The 27,477-nt window shown below is 36.4% G+C and overlaps 1 protein-coding gene across 2 annotated transcripts; it reads left to right on the forward strand.

Annotated features, from left to right (window-relative positions):
• Nucleotides 1-427: 427 nt before the first annotated feature.
• LOC129277430 (serine/threonine-protein phosphatase 2A activator-like) lies at nucleotides 428-21,241 on the forward strand. 2 transcript variants are annotated; one of them, XM_064110531.1, is made up of 9 exons: nucleotides 428-581; nucleotides 4,096-4,181; nucleotides 9,472-9,558; nucleotides 10,546-10,671; nucleotides 11,033-11,250; nucleotides 12,153-12,277; nucleotides 16,808-16,908; nucleotides 19,073-19,180; nucleotides 21,116-21,235. In XM_064110531.1, exons 1-9 carry the CDS (start codon nucleotides 497-499, stop codon nucleotides 21,185-21,187), a joined length of 1,008 nt encoding a protein of 335 aa, XP_063966601.1. In that variant the 5' UTR covers nucleotides 428-496; the 3' UTR covers nucleotides 21,188-21,235. The 2 variants fall into 2 exon arrangements, with proteins under 2 accessions (XP_063966601.1, XP_063966602.1); XM_064110532.1 differs by having other exon boundaries at nucleotides 479-571; nucleotides 21,116-21,241.
• Nucleotides 21,242-27,477: the final 6,236 nt, after the last annotated feature.

Genomic DNA, 27,477 nt, shown 5'->3' on the forward strand with positions numbered 1-27,477 from the left:
GTGTATGGAAGAAAGTGTAAAACCCAGAGAGCGGTTGCTTGTGTCGGCGAGACCTGTAAAATTACATAACTAAACAACGAGATTCATGTTCAAACACAAATGAGGGTCGGATACCCCCCCCCCCCCCCACACACACACTCACACCCACTGCACGCCCAATTCCCCCCCAAACCAGTTACACACAGCTAATTAATTTAGCTAAACGTCTATACGGTACCGTGTATACCGGCAGAAATTTGCATGCATCAAAATCGAATTTAAACTTTTAAAAAGTTGACATTTTTAAGTTTTTGCTTATACCTTTTTTCCAAAAACAAAACAAACAATTATCTGCACAACTCAGTGATATGATATGAGAGCGAAGTTGGCTCAGTCGGTAAAGTGTCTGCCTGTAGGCCCTACTGTGTCGAACCAAAGATCGTGGCTCGAGCTGCGCTGAGGCGCAGGCCGCGCCGCGGCCGCCGAGCTAGCGAGGCCGAAGCCGGCCGAGGCCGAGATGAGAGTAGACGAAATTATCGATTCTAGTGAACAACAGGGCGGTAGTTTTATTGAGAGAAAATGGCAGAAAGTGGTAAGTTCAAGCTTTTTTTTGAAGGCCTTTTACTTTTTAGCTTTTTATTTGAACCTGTTTGGCATATATGGATATTCACTGTCACTCATTGAAATGTTGATCCACTTTGTTTCCTAGCCTCAGCTCCGTACCGCCTGCCGGGCGGTGTTCTGCCACTCTCCAACGCAAGCTCCTCCGCTCCCCTAACCCAGGGAGCTCCGGCCCGCGCAGCGTGCCGGAGCCCAGGGGCTTACCGTGTATTTGACCATACTCACGGGACTAGCGTGATTTATGGTCTAAATATTTCTCCAAATGAATTGTGAAAACAAAAATTATGCACTTACCGCGATTATATGGATGAAGGTCTAACGAGTGGCAGTTTAGTTTCCTGAGCTGACATCGAGGCACAGACTGGAACTTCAAAAAAACGAAAAGTTCTCTCCTTCTAGTACCCCAGTCTCGATCGGCCATTTTGTTACGATTCATAACAAAATTTGGAGAAATATTTAGACCATAAATCACGCTAGTCCCGTGAGTATGGTCAAATACAGGGTAAGCCCCTGGGGCTGGGCTCCGGCATGCTGCGCGGGCCGGAGCTCCCTGGGGCTGGGTTACCGCTCCCCCAGCCCGGGCCCAGGTCCAGGACATACTAGCCAGGAGGCTTCTAGAGAGTAAAAATCATTTACTAACGTAGGCTTACTCTTAGTGCTGCAAGTCAGGCGCCATGTTCGGGTTCGGTTCGGTTCGGCAAGGTTCGGCAGAAATTTGCCGAACATTGGTTCGGTTCGGGGTTCGGTAATGATAGACTGATAAAGCTATAGTTCATTCAGGTATACGTAGCGTACCGGTAGACAATTTGTACTTGATTGACTGCATGTGCTCGCGTGTACCTCTGTCACATCAAACCATTTTATCTCTATCTTGTTGACATGAAACTATGAAAGTTATAGCGCTCAACGAATCAACTGTTATCTCGAATTCGATTATCTGATGACAGATTAATTGGGTAACTCACAGTTCTAAAATGGCGACTCTTCCTAGTCGTCCATATACCTGGACCACACTTTGGATACTTGCCAAATTAACTACGCTCGCACTCGTACCAGTACCAGCTAGGCCATGCGCCAGCGCATGCAGTCCCCTCTGAGCTCATGAATATTTATATATACAGTCCGGCCAAACGTGATTGGCAAGAGGCGGCCAGCGCCAGTGCACTGAACTGTAGGCATAGTAGGGCCAGGGGCGTGTCGAAGAAAGCGTGCTTATGTAATGCGCCTTTCGCTAATTGGCTCGGTGGGTGAACTAAAACACCAATCGCATGTCGCTGATTGTCGCATCGGCACATACAGCCACGTGCTTTGTCTGCTCGCGAAACTCAGCTCACTGATTGAAGAGCAATTCCCGAGATTTCTATGATTTCATTGGTCAGATTTCATTCGACCATGAACATACAGACCAAGTGGGATGCAAAGTTTTATGACTGTAATGGGACAGGGGGAGTAGAGTGATCATCGAATTGTTTATGGTTAATTTGAGAAGTTGATAAGAAAGGAAAACAGAAGTAAAGATTGGGGGTCATTTTCCCCCAAGAGTTGAATGTTTCCGCATGGCTTTATCTTCATTCAACTTGTCAACGAGGGGAAGGGGATCTTGCTATATGCTATACCGTAATCATTCATGAGTATTTGATTTTTATTTTCATCTGATTGTTAATAATAAAAAAGATAACTTCACCTCATCTCATTTCTATATTATTTGTTTTGCGTCTCTCCTTTCCATCTCTAACAGTCACTCACTTTATTTCCCACTTTCACTTGATCTCTCGTTTTCAAAACTCTTTAATTCTCCCTAAAATCATGAAAACTAGACAGTAGCGAGCCGACACCTCAATAATAATGTCAATCACCTCAATCAGATCTTTATTCTCCGCCGCAACAATACACGAGTTACGATCTTAATCACATCGTATCGTAATTCGTAATATTAATGGTACTTCATCTTTCACTTTCAGTTTATTGAGCTCGTTCATTCAAAATACTTTGAAGATTTTCAAACAAGAATCTTGTTCGCCACCTAAAAACAACAATATTTTAGATAATTAGATTTAACCAATGAACACTCATACAGTTTTGGTTTTCTTTACCATGCTTCGGCGATTCGGCCACAGAGCGAGAGATGATGAAAGCCAGTAAAATGATTATAGCGCAAGCTCGCGCAACATCATTCATCGGATCTCCTTTCTTAATCAGGGCCGTAAAAACCACAATGTCAACATGAAAATGAAAACAAAATCTAGTAACCGCAAAATATGCGCATACTTCCAACATAAAATTGCAAAGAAGATTCAATAGAGAATGCGCAAATATAATGATTAGAAAGGGTGTAAACTTATAAATTTATTAGCTGAAAGCCGTTTTTTTTTTTTTTTTGCCGAACTTCCGAACCAAGTCTTAGTGTTCGGTTCGGTTCTGTTCGGTTCGGAAGTGCCATGTTCGGCGAACTACCGTTCGGTTCGGCTGTTCGGCTACAGCACTACTTACTCTCAATGAAGCCAGGTCTTCCTTCTCATTCACCTACACGAAGTACCCCAAAACCTGAAACTTTCACCCCCGAGATTTCTACTTTCCTTCTAAAAGATCTAACACTAACAGCCCTAATTTCCTAAATCATGTAATATAGTCACGTATTGTATAGGCCTAGTGAGTGATTGTATTACCGACAGGCCTTGTATTACCGAACGCGCGCATCATACACGTCAGAAAATAATTTTATACGCTCAAAACTTTGCAACATGACCAAAGAGAAACTGCATAGAAAGATTATGAAAAATGGTCAAAAACACATTTTCAAAGTCTTAATATTCTAAAAATAATATGATATGGTAAAAAACCTCATCGGTGATCAATTATCTCATATTCTCAAGAGACTCAACATTTATAATATAAACTTAGACGATGAAAGTGAAATCAGGAGAAATTGCAGTAAATCTCATCATGCAGAGTGCAAAACAAAGGCTAAAATCACTTCAAGAATTGGATAAAGTAATGTAGATCTAAATGTTATTGGTAGTAGTACTAAGAAAGCTCTAATGACTGCCCTGATTTTAACTATAAAAGCTCAATTTACTGTTTGTGATGTATCAGCCTATTCACAGGGGTTTAGGCAATGCTAGAAAGAGCCCTGGAGACACGAAAAGGAGCCCTGGAAATCCCCATTCATTGCAATGTTAAAGCTTATCCAGTGTTGCAGATTTAGGCAGTAACTTGTGAAAAGTAGCCCCGGAAAATGAAAAAAACGATTTTTTGCCTGATCTTGTTCACCAGCTTGGCCTTAAGATCACTAACACCAACACCAAACTAGAAAGCATGATAATATGATCTAATAAAGTTATGCCATTTCGAAATTTTCATTATTTTGCTGAAAGTTGAATCAGCTCAGTGGCTAGAAGCATGTCTTTACTGGATATGTGTAATGAGTGAGTTCATTTGTATGAGCTGATGGTCTCAGACTTTTCTCCTTTTTTTTTTCCTCCAAAATTACACTAGGTGCCCCTTCAATTCCAACAGAATTTGTGACTCCTGTGAAAGAAATCAAAGTACCAGATGATTTAAAGAAATGGCAAGAATCACAAGTAAGTATGGACTCTAATAGGCCATTGCTCTAAATTTGCATTCAAGTAGTCAATTCCAAACCAAGTGTAAATTACACAATCAAGCATAAGTGAAAATATTAAAAACTAATTTATAGTCGATTGGCATTTACATGTATTTGTGCTTAAAAGTTTTTTTTTCAATGCCCCCTTTATGCTTGATTTCCCATTTAAACAAAAAGATACTGGCAATGCCCTATCAGGCTGGACAAGTACCTGATTAACATATACCTAATTTTGTTGTACTGTATATTGTGATTGATCTCAGTGTAGGGTGGATAATGAGTGAGTTATGTCTGTTTTCAGTGAATTATATGACCTCCATCTTGGAGGAATAACCATTTTCCCAGATGCGGATTTTGGTAGATTTGTAGTATATTATTCAAATAGTACCAGAAACAATTGAAAACCTTTTGTTGCAATTTTTTCGGGTCAACCATACCAACTAATAAGAATTAGGCAGAATACTCAAATTGTTTGGAACAGTATAGTGACAATAAACTGTATTTTATTCTCCATACAAAATGCAACATTGACTACCGGGTATTGATATCATAATTACACACCTTTGATATCTGAAGTCGACTGACATTAAAATTTATATAATATTCTTTAAAAAATTGCTTACTCTAGAAAAATACAAACCGCTAATTAAACAATAAGAAGTGTTATGAATAAAAGCAATAAAATAACGTTTTATTTACCCAGGGTAGCCCCTTTAGTAGGAAACTGCTCTACCAGTAGGCCCTGCATATCATAATATGTTATAATTACCCTTCTCTAATCTAAATGCTGAGCACATAGCAAGAAGGCAGAAGGTCCCTGTCTTTGCTATGACTTCATCAAGGATCGAGCCACCTCCCATTCACAAGGTGGGCGCTCTACCACTGAGCCACCATGAACAGTGTACGGTGGTAAAAACTTGACAGAGCTTACAACATTGTTAACAATAGGTACATAGTCATCGCAATGATTATTTTGCAGTCTTTCTTACACAAAACTTCTGGCCCCCGTAACAAAAGATTGCAATTAATTATTAAGTTGATGAGTATTGAATGTATATGTAGTCTTTCTCAAGTTATGTAGGCCTACAGTATATGATATGGCTCTGGGGTATGAAAGTACACATTCACATTCACAATATCAAGAATGAAGTATGAACATTTCAAATTGAGCAAAGATGCACAAATCTAGTCTACATGTACAAAATACTTCTATATAGCACACAACTATCAAACAACAGTGATGTGTACATTTTGTCCTTTATAAACAAAAGAACATGATGTTTTGCATCAATTGTGCAAACATACTGACACTTCAACACACTTGCTACATAGTATTATTTTTTAACAGAAATTAATAAAATCTAAATCTAGTAGGCCTTCATGAAAATTAAATTTAAAAATATCTAAAATTGTGATGTTGTGATTTCTAATGAAAATTATTACTTTCTTCATAATACTGTAATTGAAAAAAAAACACATTTGTGTTTGTGTTTGTATCAGAGTGGATAATATTATTTTTCTTATTACTACTTTGTGATAAGTGACTGGATACCTAGCATCAATACAAACAATGAATTATATGATTTACTGATGATATTACATCGACTTGAAGCCACATGTAAGGGTTTGTTACCACATTCAAGTGTGTCCTTCCACTTTCTGGCTATTATTACTGAATGGTTATAAGTCTCTTTCCTCATGTTTCCTATCTCAGCCTCTACAAGTAATTCTACAGTAAACTTTGTTTGACCACACTTCATTCTCAGTCCAACAGCTATAAAGTCCAGTCATGTTTTTCCTGACATAAGAGATAATAAGAGCATCATCCTCTACAAGTAATTCTACAGTAAACTTTGTTTGACCACCTTCATTCTCAGTCCAACAGCTATAAAGTCCTGTCATGTTTTTTCTGACATAAGAGATAATAAGAACATGGTGAAGAAGAATGTTCACTCCATCTGGTAAGAAAGAGGTTAATAGTTGCTGCCCTTTTAACGAGACTGACCAGTAAATGCTGTTTGATGTCTTAATTGGACAAGGTAACGCAATCATTTGGTCACCGACAAACGAAAGCATAGTTTGATATGGTGGAGAGCACAGTTGTGGGTGACATTTGAACGTGTCAGTACCAGTCAGCTCAGCAATAGAGGAGTTAATGTACAGAGGTTTTTGACAAAATGTTGGTTTGGGTATTTGTCGGAGTGCTCGAATAGTTTTTAACAGTTGGCAAATGGTTATTTTGTAAGTAGATAAATATTGGCTTCAAAGAGAATGTTGAGCTAGCAAGGTGAATTTTTGTGAGTTGGTTGCCTTGAAAGATATAAATATATTAAGTGTGTCTGATGTCGTAAGGAACCTAATTCAAAGAACACAATATTGTTATACCTTAAATCCAACAACCAGAATTGCTGATGTTTATCAAATGAAGCTTTGGAGACGTTTTATATTTGATTGTGTGACAAGAAGAGATTGTATGGTCTGCTCTTTCTTGGTAGACAGTGTCTAGTGATTGAAGTAATTGTGTTGTTAGAATAATCAATTGCATTCAGGGTAGTTATGAATAACGATGGACAAGAATTTTTAAGATGGTTTGAAGAGAGATTTCATACATGCAGATTTGAAAATTCCAAAGCAACATCTCGTTGTATACTTGAGTTTGTAAAAATCAGTGCTTGAAATGCCAAATTTTATGAAGATCCAAATATCTAAGAGTTTTAATATCTTGCAACGCTTGTATGGACATGTTTGAGGATGGGATATTTGAAAAATATATACCCAATATACCAGGTATTCCTGAAAATAGTTGACTTGAAATGAATATGAAAGGATTTCCTTTAAAAAAAAGGTATTGTAGCTCCTGAATATTTGAAAACACCCCAGAATGTAGGTGTGATAGATGATTTCTTTCTAGCTTTAACGTGACAACAAACTGAAGACCAATGAAAGCTAAAAGAGATATATTAACTATCTGGTTATCATCCAATTCTAAAAAACGGAGTGAAGATGCAAAAACAAATGTAAAATTTGGTATGGTAGCAATTTGATTTTTGTTTAGATAAAGTCCCTTCAAAGTGCTTGAAAAACTAACATGTTTCTGTTTGCTTTATATGATAGCATTAGGTGGGGGGATTCAAAACTTCTACACAGAATTTTGAAACTCATTAAATATGCTAATTTATGCACATTTTTCAAAATTCACAAAAAATGCTTCTCCTTCGTTATTTGTTGACCAATTTTGATTTTTTAGCTTCCTTCTGGTAGCACTTCATGAGGTTTACCAAATTTCTACACAGAATTTTGAACTTTTGACTAGAAAATTGTTTAAGCTAATTTATGCATATTTTTTAAAATTCACATAAAATGCTTCTTCTTTAATTGTGGACTGATTATTATTTTTTCTTCCATCTGGTAGAACTTCAAGAGGTTCTCCAAACTTCTATACAGAATTTTGAAATTTTCAGTAGAAAATTATTTATGCTAATTTATGCAAAATTTATTCATAAATCACAGAAAATGCGGTTCTCCAAACTTCTATACAGAATTTTGAAATTTTCAGTAGAAAATTATTTATGCTAATTTATGCAAAATTTATTCATAAATCACAGAAAATGCCTCGTCTTCTTTATTTGTTGACCGATTTTGATTTTTTTTCCTTCCATCTGGTAGAGCTGCATGAGGTTCACCAAACTTGTACACACAATTTTGAAATTTTGTCTAGAAAATTATGTATGCCAATTTATGCAAAATTTATTTATAAATCACACAAAATATTTTTTCTCCTTCATTTGTCGATCAATTTCAATTTTGTTTGCTTCATATGATAGCTCTAGGTGGTGATACAATATTATAACACAGAATTTTGAAACTCATCAATTAAGCTAATTTATTCATATATTTTCACAACTCACAAAAAATACTTCTTTTTTTTTGTGGATTGATTTTGATTATTTTTGTTCCATCTGAGAGCTACATGAGGTTCACCAAGGTTGTACACAGAGTTTAGAGAGTTTGACTAGAAAAGTATGCTATTTTATATGAAATTTATTCATAGACCACAAAAAATGCTTCTATTTAATTTCTTCATCAATTTCAATTCTATACCTTCAATTTATGTCACCAATATAATTCACTATGTACAGTGTCAACTGGGCTGAAATTAAAATTGTGTTAAATTCCGTTGCGAGATGCCGGATGAGCTCCACATCATTGATGTGCTAGCTGATGATGCCACTGGATTTATTAGGCTTGAAAACATATCAATAAATTAGCTCAAAATAATGACCTATTCCATTCTGAACAGATGATGACTCTGCATTTTTAGGCCATGTCCCCTCAAAATAAATTTTCAGCCCCCTGTGTCCCATTTATCAACTGATTTTCTTACAAATTTTTCTCATATTGATGAGGACAACGATCAACTTCAAATGAGTATGTAAAACTTGATTCTGAAAGATCACCCATTTTTTACCCCTCTGCAGCCCATCTATATTGACATTGAGAAAAATGTAGAAATTGCTGATAAAGACATTTGGTTTTTTTTTCGCAACTTAAGATACATGTAAATATGGTACCAGTTGTGGTAACAATCTCAAAATGAGTTCGAACAGAATCCAATAAAATGTCCACTAAAGTGTTTGTATGTATAAATAAAAAAATATGTGCCAAGTGGCTCTGGAAGAAAATATGTAATTGCTGAGAAATGAGCAAAATAAGCACAGAATTCCAGAAAATGTCACTCAGGTATTTTGTTTTTGTTTTAGTTATCATCAGAATTATCAGTTTTCAGCTAAGATTTCATGATTTCACAATGATGAGTTGATTTCATTGTACCAGATCTAAATCTATGATAATATGGTGGTAATTAACCTTGATTTAAAAGCTTTCTCATCAAATAATAGTTTGCTGCAATTACTTTCTTTTGCCTTTAATATGTGAGTATGAAATGAATTTTCAGAGAAAATCAAAATCACTTTTAATAGGTTATTCTAAAACAACTTGAGCTTTAACTTTTTCCAAGTGCAGAATACCAAATTGTAGCAAAGATGTATATCATGGGACGGGGGGGGGGGGGGGGGGGGGGGGTGGGGTCGCAGGGAAGCTTACAGAGCCTCAAGTGTAAATTGAGTTTTTAAAAGTTTAACAAACTTTCCTTCTCTCCAATCTTCTCTGTTCCTTTCTTGCCCCACCCCACATGTCATCTGTCTTTTCCCCTCCACCCCCCCCCACCCTTCTCTTCTGTTGTATGACCCCGCCCCCTTTTCTCATAGGCGTATGCAGACTACATGTTCTTTGTTACAGCACTGAATGATGTGGCCACCGGAACCAAACTTACCGACCAATGTACAATGTCACCGGTAGGCACAGAAAAGGTTTCTCATTTCTTGTACACACAGTATATGAGCTATAAGTTTGTGTTATTAATTTGTCGCAGTTTTAGAGGTATAATTACTTTGTTCCATCTTAGTTTTCAGTTATTTTACCGCCCTTTCACACAGTAAAAAAATTGTAATTTGAATGATGATTCCAGTGAAAAATAAGGCTAATGACAAATATTTAGCAGGTGTGAAACCAAACTAGACCATAATTAGAATCACGAACGCTAATCACATTCACAATTACAAGAGCAATCATCATTACAATGATGATTCAAGATTCATGTGGCTAACAACGAATATTTAGCAGGTGTGAAACATAACTAGACCATGATTAGAATCACGAACTCTAATCACATTCAAGATTACAATAGCAATCATCATTACAATGATGATTCAAGATTCATGTGTGAAAAGGCCCTTAGTTATGCACCAGGAAAAGATTCCTCGCATTCATTAGAAGTAATTTTGTCCACTTTCTACATTGTACATTGTTTTTTCATATCTTTGACACTGACATCAGTTCAAAAAAGATGAGGGCAGTCTTGTCATTGAGTTTTAAAAAGTTTGATGAACTCAAGTGACAATAGTTCAATCCCGTATGAACATCTCACATTTTGATGATGTCAACATCATTCCAGTTACAATTGATTATTCTATTTCTAAATTTCTGACAGAATTTTTACTTCCTAAATTTGATTTAGCATTTCTGGTTGTAATACGAAAATATTTTGATCGTGTACTTTACAGTCCTATGTTAAAATAAAATGGCTACACAAAGGAAATTTTGTGTAGCAGTCCCAAAAAAATGTGGAGCAAATTGTGATGCAATAACAGGAAAATATTCCCTGATTTATACTTGTTTATCCTTTCTCAAAATGTTTTTCTTGGTCAAATGTATATTATGCTTTACAGTAACCTCCTATATAATTTATGTGGTTTTTTTTCAATATTTTGACTCATTTTCAGGCATGTGAGAAGGTTGTTGCACTCCTTGATGAATTGAATTCATGGATAGATGATATACCCCCTGTAGACCAACCACAGAGGTTTGGCAACATGGCTTACAGGACATGGCACCAGAAACTTCAAGATGTAAGTCAAGGGTCTCATGCATTTCACGAAACATAATACCGAAAATTTCATCAAAATCGGATGTAAAATAAGAAAAATATGACATTTTAAAGTTTCGCTTAATTTCACAAAACAGTTATATGCACATCCTGGTCGGTATGCAAATGAGGAGACTGATGATGTCATCCACTCATTATTTCTATTGTATTTTATTATATAGAATATTTTAATTTTCTCATTGTCCAGTGAAACAACGATTAATTCCTCCATGAACATGTGTAATTAGCATTATTTGATACTATGTGGTTCAGTCAAGTTGGTCCTTATCGTCAAATCTGTAAAAAAATGAAATATTGTATAATTCAAACAATTTTGCACACAGAATAGCACTGACCTGATATTGAAGATCTTGCCAGAGCATCAGAAGGATGCCGTGATTGAACTGAAACCCTACCTGACTGATGGCTTTGGAAACCATACCAGGATAGACTATGGCACAGGGCACGAGATGGCCTTTGCTGCGTTCCTCTGCTGTCTCTGCAAACTCAATATCCTATTCCCAAGTGACTCGTTAGCATTGGTCAATAAAGTCTTTGTCAGGTAATGATGATTCAGAACAAAAGACTTCACGACTAGTTTAATAAATAATTCAAGACAGTGTTGGTCAGAAAATAAATAAAGATCATTTACATCGGCATATGACTCTTTCCAATTTGTTCTATACATTTCTCTGTTTCAACCTGACACAAAGTGATAAACAGTCATTGACTAAGCAAAAACGTGTGACAGAATTTTGTATACTTTGGATGAAAATATTCCTATGACTTGAGAGAGAAAACAAAAAAATAAAAAAGTGGAGTTGTGGGGAATAGTTCAGGTGAGCGTCTCATAAACATTTGTTTTCTGACAAGTCAGATCTGACAACTTTCCTTGATTTTGATTGGTTGAGAAGCACAGGTGTCTGACTGTTGTTATGGTAACTGTAAGATAATACAAACTTGTCACAGGACACACGTCCTTTCATGAATTGCACCTGATGTTGCTTACCAAATTTACCCAGACTCGACCCCCTAACCCTGCCTTTGCAGGAAGGCTTGAATTTAAATACCGGTGCTAAAAAATAGGCTTTAATAGGTCCAGTCAGTGTCCCAAGCAGTTTCTTAGTAATTTATTAGTTTTAACTTTGAATCAAATAATTTTTTGACCTGTATTTTCACATTTGGCAAGATAATTATAACCCTGATATCAGGGGGGAAATGCATGGGGGCTCTGGGCAATTTCACCCCTGAAATGCTCAAAACAGCCCTGAAAAATCTCCATCCACTGCAATGTTAAAGCCTATCCAAGGGTGCTGACTTAGGCCGTAGATTGTGAAGTGTAGCCCCCGAAAAAAGGAAATGCTGCCTGATACAATTGTTATATACATTAGTCCAGGAAGGTTATCCATGGTAGGCAAGCAGTTAAAAACAATGTCTTTCATCTTCCTCCTTTGTTTTTTAAAGATACTTGGATCTCACTCGAAAGCTTCAGACGACATATAGAATGGAGCCCGCAGGGAGCCAAGGCGTCTGGGGGCTCGATGACTTCCAGTTTCTACCATTCATGTGGGGAAGCTCACAGCTCATTGGTGAGTAGGTGATTCCAAATACGGTGTGAGAAGCTGTTGGTGCTGTGATTTTAAAAAGATATGCTGTTGAGCTTGGCTCCAAAAGTTAAAAGGTTGATACTAATTGCATTATTGAAAGCTTTACACTGAGTTATGTTCAATTCAATTCAATTTCAATTCAATTCATTTATTTAATACTTTCATTAAAAACAAACATATATAAAGACATAATAACATAGACAATATATAATAGTAATAATTATGACATTAATAGTAAGCAAAACGATACAAAGAAAAACAAGAATGAAAAATTACTTTACTCGGATAGAAATGAAAGTATAAGGAGTGGCAGAAAGGCTGAGCCTTATATAAAAGCCAAGCTCCAAACATGATTATAAACCAAAGTATACATAACTGATTTAAACAAAAGATAAAATTTAAAGGTACGTGCATACATGCAATCATCAACACCTATTTAAAAAAAAAAAAAAAATGGACAGACACACACAAACACACGCACTCGAAAACCATATTTTTCCATTTTTTTCAACAAAATTATGTGATCAAGAGAATCAAATGCCTTACTAAGGTCTAAAAATAATCCAATCTCGATTTCTTTCTTTGATACTTTATGAATAAATTCAGAAATGGCAGAAGATGTGGAGTGTCCTGCTCGAAAACCAAATTGTTTGGGAGTAATAATATTGCACTTTTCCAGAAAATTATATACACGCGTGTACACACATTTTTCTAAAATTTTTGAAAAAAAAAGGGAGGACAGATATAGGCCTATAGTTTGACAATTCATCTTTTGATCCATTTTTATAAATTGGAATGACTTTCGCAATTTTAAGTTTATCCGGAACCGTGCCAGTACTCAAAGACAAATTAATTATATCACATAGTGGATAACATAATATATGAATAACAGTCTTCACCAATGTACTGCAAACACCATCAAAACCAGGGCTCTTGCCACTTTTAAACTTTGAAACAATATCAATAACTTCTTTAGATGTACATGGAGTAAAATACAAACTTGAATTATTTTTCATTACATTTACATATTGCATAAAATCACCACTGTTTTTAAACGAGGAAGACAATGTTTGGCCTATATTTACAAAAAATGAATTAAAAGTATTGCATATTGCACCTTTCCCTTCAACTGTAACATCATTGCAAACAACAGAGTTTGGTAGTACCTTATTTTTTACACCCCTACCCAGCAATGTGTTGATAATTTTCCATGTGTTTTTCATGTCACCAGCAGCATTTTCAAATTTGCATTTAAAATATTCTTTCTTTGCCATCCTAATTTCATTTGATACTTTATTTCTAAAATGCTTGTATTTTCCATAGTTCTCTGAAGTATTACATTTTAAATATTTGAATTTTCTTTTTACTATATGTCTAACAGGAAAGCATGAGTTGTATATATCTAAGAACTTCTGCAAAAAATTATTATAAGCTATATTTGGATCTTGACTTCTAACATGCCAGGAGACACTGCTAATTTTCTGCTCAAAAAGTGTATTTTCTGAATTAATAATACGTTTATTGGAACTATTCTCATTTTTAAGAAGCAATTCTAAATTTGATATGGAAAACACTGGAAAATGATCACTGATATCACAAAGGATAACACCAGAAAATATTTCTTGCAAGTCATTTGTAAAAATGTTGTCTAATAAGGATGCTGAATGAGTGGTTACCCGAGTTGGAGTATAAATCAATGGATATATATTATGAGACATGCATACATCAAGAAATTCGTTTACTCTTTGGCAAGATGTGACTTCTAATAAATTTAGATTGAAATCTCCCATTAAATATAATAATTTATTCTCCCTATTTACAACATCTAAAATCTTCTCAAAAGATTTCATAAAGCATTGCACTGATTGATTTGGCGGACGGTATATTACTCCAACTACAATGTTTCTCCTATAATTTATAATCTCTACAAAAATAGACTCAAATTATTCATTATTTATATCTAAATCATTTCTACATTTAAAATCTAGATCATTTCTAATGTAAAATGCAACTCCACCACCTCTTTTTTCCTCTCGTCCATTTGCTAAAAAAGAATAGTTATCAATATTATAAAAAGAATCTACCTCTTTGAGCCAGGTTTCTGTTATACCTAACAATGAGAATTGCACATCCAAAGTAGCTATGAAAGAAACAAAACTATCAAAATTCTTTCTCATGCTCCTGCAATAACAATGTAAGACAGAAAAAATATAGTTACTATTTTTATTCAACTTTTTACTGTATTCGTTGAATTCATCAGAGGTAAAAAAAGACTGATCGGGCCCAAAATTACACATATGTTCATTTTCATTACTTTCAGGTGATAGAAATTCATGAATAGTTTGCAAATCCAAAGAATTTAAAGATTGCAAATAACATTGTCTGATAGACATTGTTCATAGCACACACACAAACACGCATATAGTCAAAGACACACCTATAACAAACAAACAAGCTATAAAAAAATAAAAAATAAAAATAAAAAATGTTGATATGGTATTGAAGTAGTGTTTAAAAAAAAGCCACTAGGAACCTAAAAGAAATAAAAAAATAACAAATGGCTGCATAAAGTTAATCAAGTCCTTGATCAGTTCAGACTTTATTTAGGAGAACAAAATTACAAGTTCATAGCCGACTTAAGTCCTCTTTGTGCCTGACAAGGTGCTTCATTGTTGATCCATCCGAGGCCGCAACACTGACATAAATACGTCCACCTGATGACCATGCTGCTAAAGCCTTAGAACAAGTCTGAGCATCCCGCAGCAACTTGAAGTTTGATGCAGTTAGGTCTTCGAACACAGATATATGTGATCCTTTCAGCTTTCTTCTGTTGGTGATCAGTTGTTGACAACACTTGTAAGAGCGGAACTTAACGATAATACCCCTGCTCTTCGTTTTGTCGGTTGGGGCTTTTCCTACCCGATGACTACGATCGATGTCACTGATGCCGAAGGTAATTCCCATCTGCCGTGCAACATCAAGGACGATTTCATCAGTATTCTCTGCTGACTTCTCCTTAACTCTAAAAATTCTTATACAATTACGGCATGAATACTGCTCCAATGAATTCACATTTCATTTCAGGGTATTAACTTCATCATTTCGGGTGTGTAGCTCCTTCCTTAGAGATCCAAGTTGCTGCTCCTTCTTATCACCATCAGTTTGAACACTCAAAAATCACTCTCCAGCTTCTCAAATCTGGTTTCCAAGCAGTCAAGCTTAGACTCCAGATCGTGTAACCTGGCATCTCGTACTTTAGTTGTTGATTCCAATTCGATGATGCGCGATTCTTGTTGAGCAATCCTGTTCAGAATTGTGCCAAGTTTCTTCTCTACCCCTTCAGAAATTGCCTGAAAGAATTCCTCTTTCTCGAAAAGTTCGGCCATTACAGCCTTGACTGTTTTATTAGACATTGTTAGTTGGCAAGAAGAGGCAGGTAAAGTGAAATAAAAAAAAAACAGAACAGAGGGCAAGAACAAAGTCAATGACTCAATCACATCCGCAATGCCAGTAGATTTATCAACCTATACAGTGTGTGTATTTACAGCATAAAGAGGGCATAGATGGGACTGAAGAAAATGTTAAATTCACTTACAAGTGCATGTTCCAAAACAGTTGATAAAAATGCTGAAAGAAGTACCACACTCGGCTCCTAGTCTTGGCTGTTGTAACAATTCCACAGTCTAGTTACATATTGCGAGCAACCATTGATTTATATGACAAAAGGAAATAAAGGTCTAAAAAGGGTCAAATGAGCCGGATAGTTGAGTTTGAAACCTTTTGGTTCTAGCGCCCTCTCTCTCCTCTTAATTCAAACACCAGTCTAGCTTCCCATATAGTGTTGTGCCTGGTGTTTTGTCTTGTCCATCACCAATACCTGTGATCAGCACCTTTAAAGCTCAACACTGAGTGATATTTAATTAAACACCAGGCTCACTTCGGGTATTATGTGGCTGGTGCTTATTGTGGTCCAACACCAATACCTGAGATCAACACCTTTAAAGCTCAACACTGAGTGATGGTAATCTGAACACTAGCCCTTCTCCTCACGTTTGATTTGGTCTAACAAAGGTGAACATTGCTGGTCAAATACCAGAGGTCAACACCTTGAAATCTCAACATCAGTCTCGCTTCAGTTTTGATGTTGTGGCTGGTGTTTGTTTCACTCCAACTCCAATGTGTTCAACACCTTGAAAGTTAAACAAGTAGTGATATTAATCCTAACACCAGTCCTGCATCGAGTTCGGTGTTGCAGCTGGCATTTGGTGCAAGTTTAAATCAGTTTACCCAAGAATGGGAAGCACCAATGCCAGCATTCAACACCTTCAAATCTCAACATTGAGTTGTTATTGATATGAACCCTAATCTTGCTTTACGTTTGGTGTTATGACTGGTGTTTTGTTTTGCCTCAGCATCATCACCATACCTCAAATCCCTCAATACCGGTACTCTCTAGAACGGTCATTTGTCTTCTACCAATAGAAATCTAATCTAATGATTCTATCCATACAGGTCATCCGAGGCTCACCCCTAAGAGTATCCCACAGGCAGATACAGCAGAGGGCTTTGCTAGTCAATACATGCTGTTTGGATGCATTCATTTCATCAATAAAGTAAGCAGTGCACATTTTGATATTAATAATAATAATAGTTCTTATTTGCCTGGGGAAGCCACTTCAGCTTTAGTGAACTATTCTCCCAGCAGGCCCTACATAACGTAATGTAATCATTGCCCTTCTCAATTCTAATAAGTTGACCCCCTAACAAGAAGGCAGAAGTTCCCATTTTAGAGTCTCTGGTATTGGCCTTGGATCGAACCCTCAACCTCCAGATCATGAGGTGGGCGCTCTACCACTTACCCACCATGTCGAAAGATTGATATTGAAGCTATCAGTTATTACACTTGATTCTAGACTGGCACTAAATAGTTGTGTATCCCCTGTGAGTGCTGGTGTTCCTGCGTACCCTGTCATTAATAGGCAGCTTACAATGTATGGATCCTAATCACATTATTGGCCAAAATCTACCACATAACCAATAATATAGATATATGGACTGCTTTGAGAGGCATGGTTGTTTCTAGAGGCTCAAGGGGACCGCAACGCGACTATGCCCGAGGGCTTTGCCCGAGGGCATGGTCTGGCCGATGCGGTACCCGCGAGCCGAATTGAAACAACCATGTCTCGAATATAAAAGCAGTCCATATATATTTTATGAACCGAATTATTAAACATTAGATCTAACGTTAGGGCCTAGTCTAGGTCTAGATCTAAAAGCCTGCCAGGGCCCAGTCCTAGGCCCCAAGCTAACGTTAGTAGGTCTAGGCCTTAACTTAGCCCTGACCCTGAAGTTTGATCTCAAAATCGAATATCAAAGCAGTTCATACCGATAGGCCCTACTCTCTAGTCTAGGCCTAGGCTAGATATTTTTATTTTAGTTACCAAATTAGGCTCTGATTCTGAATAGGGTGATTCTAGGCTAGATCTAAAGTTAAGTCTTAAATCTCCATTAGAGTGTAATCTAACGTTAGATCTAGTCGACTAAACCTACGTACGCCCTGAAAACGTTAGTAACGTTAGATCTAGAGTCTACACTTAACTTCTAAGCTAACTAACGACCATTAACATTAGATCTACCCGTCCTAACGCTGTCGTTTGTCATACCTATCTGTCCTAACGTTAATTTGAACGAATAACGTTTATTGTTAGAAAGTGCAGTGACCGTCTAATCTTTTCACCCGACTCACCTTTTGCGAGCATGCAGTTGGGCGAACTGCGACAAGACTTGATGATTGATACATCCGTTATGTCCTTAATAAATTAGTTTTCTTTTCAATAAATGCCATATATTTTAACAGGAATTAACAAGCAAAAGTCAAAGATCGGCATTGTTCCATCGATATGTCATATCCGTTGCGCGCACTTGCGCAATAAGCGCGTAAATGCGCGAATTGTCTTAAACTTTCGATCAAATCGCGCGGATATTTATGGTATCCGCAATCACCGCAGAAAGCAACATTTTGCATGCAATCAAATAAGGATTTCAGCCAAATTTTGCTATGCCCGTCGTTAAGGGGCGGATCAGGGGGCAACGGGCAGAAATCTTGTTAACTATGCCCGTTGCCCTTGGTTACCACCTTAGTTTGTTGTTTTGAAGGCATGGTCGTTTACATGACCTCAATTTTGACCAATCAGAGGAACGGATTATTCGAGATTCTTAAAGAGAGGTTTATAATTCATTTTAGCTAATAGAAAACTTTGCTATTGACTGGTAGTAATGACCAGTTCTATTGACTGGTCATAGTTTTGTGGTGAGGATTGTTTATCAAAGAAATAAAAAAGAATCTACATCACTGTCTTATAAAACAAGTAATAGACATAATTATGCCTGGGCATTAGAAATTTATATTGCACATGATTGTTTCAAACAGTCCAAACGTCATGGTACCTACTGCTTGTTAATTTTACCAATTCCCTTGACAAGTCATTTATTTTATCTAACATAAAACTAATGAGCAATCATGGTTTTGAGATGAGGATTAACAAAAAACTAATGAGCAATCGTGGTTTTGAGATGAGGATGATTCACACAAAAAAACAAAGATCTACATCACTATCTTATAAACATGTAATAGACATAATTTTGCCTGGGCATTAGAATTAGAAACTTACATTGTACTCACTTGTTTCAAACATTCCAAACGCCAAGGTACCTCCTGTTCGTCATTTTTTACTAGCGCCTTTGATGATTTGAATATCATTTACTCTTGTATGGCAGATGAAGACAGGGCCCTTTGCTGAGCATTCAAATGTCTTATGGGGAATCAGTTCCGTTATACATTGGAAGAAAGTCAACCAGGGACTCATTAAGATGTACAAAGCAGAGGTGGGTCTCTTATTTGTTCTAATGATAATTATTATTTTGTTTGGCATCACCTGTGCCTGGGAGGCGAAAAGCGAACTGAATCACAATGACCCGCAGGTCTCTCCTCCCGATATAACTGATTGGGGGGAGTGCAGGTGGACCACTACACCGGGGTTTCCCCCTATACTCTTATACGAATAGTGCTGTGGGTTCTTAACGTCCAAAAGTGACTCTCTACACGGGGCCTGTATTTAATGTCCTATCCGAGGGACAGAGTGTTTTCCATTGTAACATAGCCTGCATCTATTAAACATGGGAGAGACGTTTACACACAACGCACTGGCTTCAGTCATCTGCCCAGGGTGGACTCAAACCCACAATCTTTGGTTTGACGGGCATACAGATAATAATAATAACATCATTTTTATGCAGGGGAGCTCAGTTCCAAAAACTGTACTACCAGCAGGCCTTCTTACTATGATGATGTTATTATTACCTTGGCGTTGGCTGGGCTGCCTATAGGCGCTCAAGCATTCAAGGAATTTCTTCCTACTGGGCATTCAAGGAATTTCTTCCTACCGGGTATTCAAGGAATTTCTTCCTACTGGGTATTCAAGGAATTTCTTCCTACCGGGTATTCAAGGAATTTCTTCCTACTGGGTATTCAAGGAATTTCCTTCCTACCGGGTACCCATTTAGTACACCTGGGTGGAGAGTGGCAATTTTAGATAAACATCTTGCCAATGGATGCAAGTGATGTGGTGGCATTTGAACCCTGGACCTTGTAATTACAGTCCGAAGACTTATCTGATCGTCCACAACACCTCTCATGATTGCTTCATGTCAGTGATGATAAACTATCATTGATAGGAAATGTAGAAATTATTTTGTCACGGTTTAGTTTCCATGATTTCAATATCCCTGTATTATTCAGTAAAAGTCTATTGGGGCATCGCAAGAAACTGACGACCTATTCCAAATCTATTATTGGTCCCAAAATCAGTCACCAATTCAATTTCTTGTAATTAATTAATTGAAAAGTTGCAATCGATTGCTGGTCTGCTGCTTGCAAACAAAGAGTGTAAACTGATTTTCTACAGGTAAAATTGATCTATCAATTGTAAATTCACAACAGAAATTGATTGCAACTATTTTCATGTAATACATGTACCACTAAGATTTTGAATACCCTGAATAAATGTTGCATGCTGTCTTATGTTTGTTGAAAATTGAAATATCTTATGGGGTGTTGCAAGAAACTTGCGATCAATTGCAAGTCAATTTTGGGTCCCTAAATCAATCATATGTCTTACAACTAATTGCAAATTTGTAATTGATTGCTCATCTGCTCCTTGAAACAAGGTGTGCAATCTGATTTGCTACATCTATTATTGATCTATCAGGTATAAATTGCAGCAGAATATTTGCAATTGATTGCAAATATTTTCTTGCAACACCCCCTTAGTATGATGTTTCAACTCACATCTAAAAATGTTCAAAGATTTAATTCAACTAATCTATAAAGAAGGAGGAATGGAGAAAATCTTGGAAATATGAGAATGTGAGTTTTTTTAATAAAATGTAGACAAGAAATAATTTTTTTTTTTTTAAATTTAGTTCTCCAAGAGAATTGTTATGTAACATACGAAGAGATTAATCTGTGGTATGTCAGTCAAGCTCATGATGATATCTTGGGGATGTTGCAAGAAAATTTTTGAGATCAATTGCAAATATTCTGTTGCAATTTTACAACTCATAGATCAACTTTAGCTGTAGCAAATCAGATTAAACTTCTTGTTTCAAGAAGCAGATTAGCAATCAATCACTAATTTGCAATTAACTACAAGACATATGATTGATTTAGGGACCAGAAATAGACTTTCAATTGATCGCAAGTTTCTTGCAACACCCCATAAGTGATACAATGAACTTATTTCTCATTCATATCCATTTCAGGTTCTATCAAAATGTCCGGTAATTCAGCACTTTCCATTCGGAAACATCCTGTCAATTAACCCAGCAAGATAGTGATGCCTAACATAGCAACAACAGATATTTCATGATTAACGGTAGTACAACAAGGTAAGTTCTATCGAATTCAAGCATGATTGGTGTCAATTCATGTCAATCTACACAGGTTGTGAAACAGCAGGGCTTGAATAAAGCAGTAAGCTAGAAGTTATCAACTCATTATGATTGCACAAAAAATGATATAAATTTGCGAAAAATTAGTCTTGGGAATGCTGGGACATGTTTTGTAACTGTATTCAAGGAACAGACTAAATATTCTTTAATACAGGCTGCTAAGTACATGACTATTCATGTACACATCCAGTCTTACCATTTGTGTAGTATTTCTCCCTTCTATGTGCACCTGAGAAAAAAAATTCATTGTAAAAAAAGTCAGAAAAGCATTACAGTAGCTGACAGCTCTGCTCAGTATTGCAATTTCATGACTAAAATGGGGTTTTTTTTTAAATAAATATTTACTTTGAAAAAAAATATGCAAATTCTTTTAATTATGCCAGGATAATCACAAGCCAATTTTCGATTTTTTTTTTTGTCTATTCATGTGGTAAAAAACCAGGGGCCTATTTCATAAAACTTGTTATAATAACAAATTTGCAACAACAGCTAAAAGCTACTTAAATCCTTCAACTTGATTGGCTGATAGTAAATTTGTTATAGTAACTGAGCATTTGATATTATAACAAGTCTTTATGAAACTGGGCCCAGATTGAAATTTTGCAATGAGAGGATTAGATGGTCATGATAGAGATCGACCAAGTCTGTTTATCGTGAGCTCTATTCTCTACAAATCAGTTCATGCTAGTTTTGCAGTGCTGATTACAGTGTGTCATCTTGTGGCCAAAACAGTGCATAATAAACAAACAACTTGTTCGGTGTCTATCACCGACGTTATGATCCATTCCCCTCATTTTTGTGAATAGAAAATAAAATAGGAGCTTGAATCTTGACATTGTTCACAGAATTTGCAAAAATATTTTTAAAGCAAGAATTTTGCACAAAAATCTTCTGTTGCTATGTTTAAAGAGCATTGTATGATCAATGTCTATTAAAGTGGCACTTCAGGATTTAAAAAAATGAATAATGATAATAATCCGCTTTTATATAGCGCTTAGTACATCGGAACGACGTCTTTAAGTGCTGTACAGATATATTATTACCCCAGACATTGGATCCTGGCATGCCTGCATACAATGTATGCACCTTCTCCACTCCCTGGGGAGCATTCCAACAAGAGTTCCAAGACTCAATTGCTAAGAATACTACATAGGCTTTCGCATCCTACCGGTTACCCATTTAACACCTGGGTGGAGAATGGCACATTGTGGATTGATGCCTTGCCAAAGGACGCTAGGCCATGGTAGGATTCGAACACGCGACCCTCTGATTACAAGGAGATAGTCAGAACTGCTACACCACGGCACTTCCACTGCACCACAATGCTTCCACTATCAATAAATGTTCTCATGAAAATAAAAATATTAACTTTTAGATTTATAGCCACTCAATCTAATTCAAGTTGATCTACTACTTTATGATGTTGCTTTGGTTATAAAACACTGTGGCATAAAATCCATGGGCCCATCTTCAGAACTCAAATGGGTAGCCAAAACAAATCTGTAATAAGGTTTCAGCTTATCAGAACAATGAAGCACCCAAAACTGATAATAAGCTGTCTGGGAAATTATAAATATATAATTTATTTTACTATCAAATCATGAGAAAAAGGAGCTTTTTCTTCAAATTTTTTTACTCATTACGCTACTGTCATACATATTGGTTCCATGACATTTGCTCCTGCGACAATTATTCTGGTTTTGGGTTGCAGTAGGGTTTCACGTTAGGGTTAGCTTTAGGGTACGATATAGTGTTAAACCCAGGGTTGAAGTTAGTCGGAGCATTTGTCGCCAGAGCAAATGTCATGGAACCAATGTATGACAGTAGTGTAATGAGTAAAAAAAAATTGAAGGAGCCAGACATGCCATATTGGACAAAATTTTTGAAAAGCTGCGAGCGAGCAGGCAAAAAAATTGACATTTTTTATACAAAAATGTAATTGTTGATAGATTTTGACATTAATTTTCTGATAAAAGTGTATTTCAGCTTTTTGCCTTTCCTATTTCCTATTCTCCTTTTTTTCTTAGTAGTTAAAAGGGGGGGGTCCATGGCCCCATAAGCCCCCATCAGTATGCCAATGATGGATGAATCTTTCTTGTTGTGTTGGATCTCTCACTGCTCTGACCCTGATAAACATGTTTTGTTTTCAGTTCTGTCTGTTTGTCCAGGAAAACAGTGTTTTACTTGTGTATAGGAAATAATGTTTTCTTTTTAGGGGCTATTTTTCTTTTCCACATTGGGGCGATTGCAGAATTTGGGGGGCAATTTTTTTAATTTGAAGGGCTACTTTTTAGGGGTCAAAGTAATTGTGCAGTAAAAGCAAATATTATTCTTCTGCCACGGTTATAATATTGATTTTCCAAATAATCTTGAATATTTTTCATTACAGATCTTGGGGTGACTCTAAAAAGAATGGTTGCCCCAAAGCAGGCATTTTGGAGGAATTTTAGGGGCGATTTTGAGTGATTTGACGCTTTCATGCGGGGGAAATCACCCTCATGTATTTTCTACACTGTTCAACATGCATTGGAAACCAAGAGCATTAAACATTTATAATGAAAGTAATAAAAACATGTAAAATTGAGCGAGCTGTTTCTATTACATAATCTCTTTTAGTCTTTTTCTATTGATATTCATTGTCACTTATTTGATACTCTCTCATAAACATATATGAAAATTGGGTTTCCAATTTTTGTTACTCCCTGTATTAAATGAGGTTCTGTTTTTGTATGTTTGCCCCATTTTGGTGTGTGTTTCAGTTGATTACCATCATTTCTGTACTATGGAAAGCATGTGCTTCCATAATACCTAACCTTTAACATAAAGTAATATAGGAAATATCGCATCAACTGAGCATGTGTCATACATGTAGGTCTGACTAAAATATCTCCAAATGATTTCTAAAGATGCTAACTGATATTAGCAAGGTTTTCCAAATTCCTTGTCCGGAGGAATGACGTCAAGAACTCCCCCTGCCGAAGACGTCAAATTATCGTTCATGATTCAGACTCTTTTATCTCAAGATTCAAGCCATCAAGTGCAGGATTATAATCATATCCCAAATGCAAAGAAGGGGTCTCTAACCAATTTATAACAAGACCTGGTCGATTCACAAGTTGGATTATTTAATCGTGATAAACATCTGGTTGTAGGATTTCCTTATATATGCTACTTTCTTCCTTTTACTCACCGTTGTGTCATTCAAAATTTTTAAAACTAGTCTAGCTCCCTCGGGAGTGACTGTCAACATTTCCAAAAATAAAAGAGAGTGCCCAGACGTTGGCAAAACACTGATTGCTTCAAATCTCAGTCTCTGACAAGGTTTTCCCAGGGAGGTGACAATTGTGATTTTCCTGTCTATGAAAGACCTTAATTTGTTTGGAAATATGTTTTTTAGGATGTTCCTAATATCAGCTTCCCTTCGTAGAATGTTTTCTTACTTTTATTTTTTGCCTATATGTGTTTGTTATTTTTATTTATGTGTAATACATGGAGTTGAATGTATACTACTAGTTATTTAGGGACTCATGAATATAGAATTTGTCAATTGCAGGTCACCTAGACCTAATACCTCGATGAGATATACAGTGTTAGTCAGGACAGGAACCAAGTTTTATGTAATGAATGTTCATTGGTATATTTGACAATAAGCATGCACTATGTGTTATATATGAGTGGTTTATTGTTCGCACATTTTCAACCAGTAGAAAAGAATAACCAATGGTTATGATGTATCATTCCATACAATGAATTGTGCAATGGTGATTGGTCAGATTTGCTCTCTAAGGAGAGCAAATCTGACCAATCAGATACCTTCTACCAAATTATACTTCTTATATAATTTAATGTATAAAGCAGACAAAGATATATATCAAAATTAAAATCTGACGACTTGAAAGAATACTATATAATGAATCAAATCACTATTTTTTACAGTAATGAAGAACAACACTAACTTTTCTGTACTTTGTGAGATCAGGGGCCTGTTGCAGAAAGAGTTGCGATCAAACGCAACTAAAAAAATCTTGCGCAACTTGATTTTCAGCCAATGAGGCACCCGTATTCGGGACTTGCGCTTGATATTTTGACTTGCGTTTAAATGCAACTCTTTCTGCAACAGGCCCCTGATCTCACAGATCACTGTGCTGAAATGAGGTTTCTCCAATTCAACTGTTCTGTACAAAAAAAGTATTTTCTGTTCTCTATTTCCTCTTTTATTTTCTGCCAAAACTCGTTTGATTCAAAACATTATAAACTCTTTGAAATGATTTCCCCAAATGTTATCTCTGATATATCTCTTCCCTTCAGAATCAATTCCATTTCCACAAATTATATACAATCACTTCCTTGCTTCTTAAAACCAAACAGATGATCTCTTCAAGGACACTTGCCTGCAAAGATTTTGTTTTCTAGAATCACTATGAAATGAAAATTTATTAAGTTCCTTGGAAACTGCTATATTTGGCACAAAAGTCAAGGTCTTCTAGGTTCAAGTGACTTGCAGGGTGAACATGGGTATTTAATGAAATAATTTCTGGTATGAATTTATTCCAGATTTCCCTGTGTGTTTTTAATCTACTGTCATGATCTGTACAACCCCCCAAAATCAAGGATATCTGTCTCAAACATTTATTGATTTTCTTGATCTGGGTGTGTTTCATCAAAGGTGTCGGCACTGAATAAATGGTCAGTGCTGACTATTTCAGTGAAATCCTTGGGTTTTGATTGCCTAAGAAGCACTGGCCTCTGACTGTTGCTATGGTAACTGTCGGAGAAAGACAACTTGTCAGTGCTGACAACTTTCATGAAACGGACCCCTGATGGCCTTGATATTTGTCTTATGATTCATGGACATTGTTCACTCTTTCTTCCTTACTCCTTTTCCTGTATGACAATACTTTGGCAAATAACCAGTTTGATCTTGATGCAAGAATCTGTAGGTTTGACTAGGTGAAGCTTCCTGGGCATTTACCTCGTCAGTGGAAAGTGTCATCCAGCTTTGGAACAGTCTACACTTCATGGGGCCGTTAATGTAAAAACTCTTGAGGCAGTAAGGTCATATGTCATTTGTGAACATCTCTTTCTTGCAATGATTGGAGAACTTTTTGTGGGATCATCTTCAATCTTGCATCACGGATGGATATGTGAGCGAAGCTGAATCAAGCAGAATTGGGAGTCATATGGTTGAAGGTCAAGGGTCACTGAGTTCATCATTTGATATATATATTTTCTTTTGTAAATTGTGAAGAATATTCTTGGTCTAGCATTGTTACAGGCATACATTTTGGCTGTGTGAATTCAAGAATCCTTATAGGGTTTCATCCATGTAGGCCTATATATTACTTGCCTCTGATTAACAAATTTTTAGGCTTTTGTAATGAAATACTTTTTAAGACTGCTGAAGACAAAAGGTAATTTTACATCAGACTATGTCTGTTCAGTCTAGAGATTCCATCTCATTCATCCCTCATTGAGAAAAAGTGGAGTGTTCAATATTCAGTGAGTCTGTGGCCTTGGGTAACTTGGCGCTTCATGTTTCAGATAATATACATTTGTCTGGTATCGTGAATGAAAAACTTATTTTTCTGGAGCCAAACCCCAGGTACACCTTCACTTGCCGATAAGCAGAATGATTTGGCAAATGGTATTTTGGACACAAAAAAATAGCCAAAGTTGACACAGTATTGTAATCCTGGCAACCACTCCCCCCCCCTTAGAAAAAAAAAAACCCTGCAAATTATATTTCATTACAAATATACCTGTATAAATTTTAGGTTAATTTGAAAACTTTTGTCGATTTTGATGATCTTTTTGCTCAATGGAAGACTTCTAATGTTGAGTTGTTATTTTTGTATGCCATTTCATTCTCCTTTAGCCTTTGGCTATAGTCATGGAAAGATACATGTAGATGGACCTGTATAACACATTAACCTGTCATGAACTTTTAACTGGTTTCATGCCATATGACGTGTAGGACATGATTAAGAATCTCAATTATAAGTGTACTCTTTTTCACCTTAAGATCTCCAGGAAAACTCAAGAGATTTGGCACAGGTGATAACACCATGAGGTCACATCCTTATCTCACTCCTCAATACACATGAAGGGATGTGTGCATCATCCTTACTACCTATGCTCTTTCATGCTCTCTCCTGCTCTTTCTCTCTCTCTGA

The sequence above is a fragment of the Lytechinus pictus genome, chromosome 15 (genome assembly GCF_037042905.1).
Source record: "Lytechinus pictus isolate F3 Inbred chromosome 15, Lp3.0, whole genome shotgun sequence".
Taxonomy (NCBI): Eukaryota; Metazoa; Echinodermata; class Echinoidea; order Temnopleuroida; family Toxopneustidae; genus Lytechinus; species Lytechinus pictus.

Excerpts from the sequence above, each read along its gene's own strand:
- LOC129277430 (XM_064110531.1), top strand. The coding sequence starts at position 497 with ATGAGAGTAGACGAAATTATCGATTCTAGTGAACAACAGGGCGGTAGT. Across the intron at positions 9,559-10,545 it reads ACCAATGTACAATGTCACCG|GCATGTGAGAAGGTTGTTGC; the intron begins GTAGGCACAGAA and ends ACTCATTTTCAG. Across the intron at positions 16,909-19,072 it reads GCATTCATTTCATCAATAAA|ATGAAGACAGGGCCCTTTGC; the intron begins GTAAGCAGTGCA and ends CTTGTATGGCAG.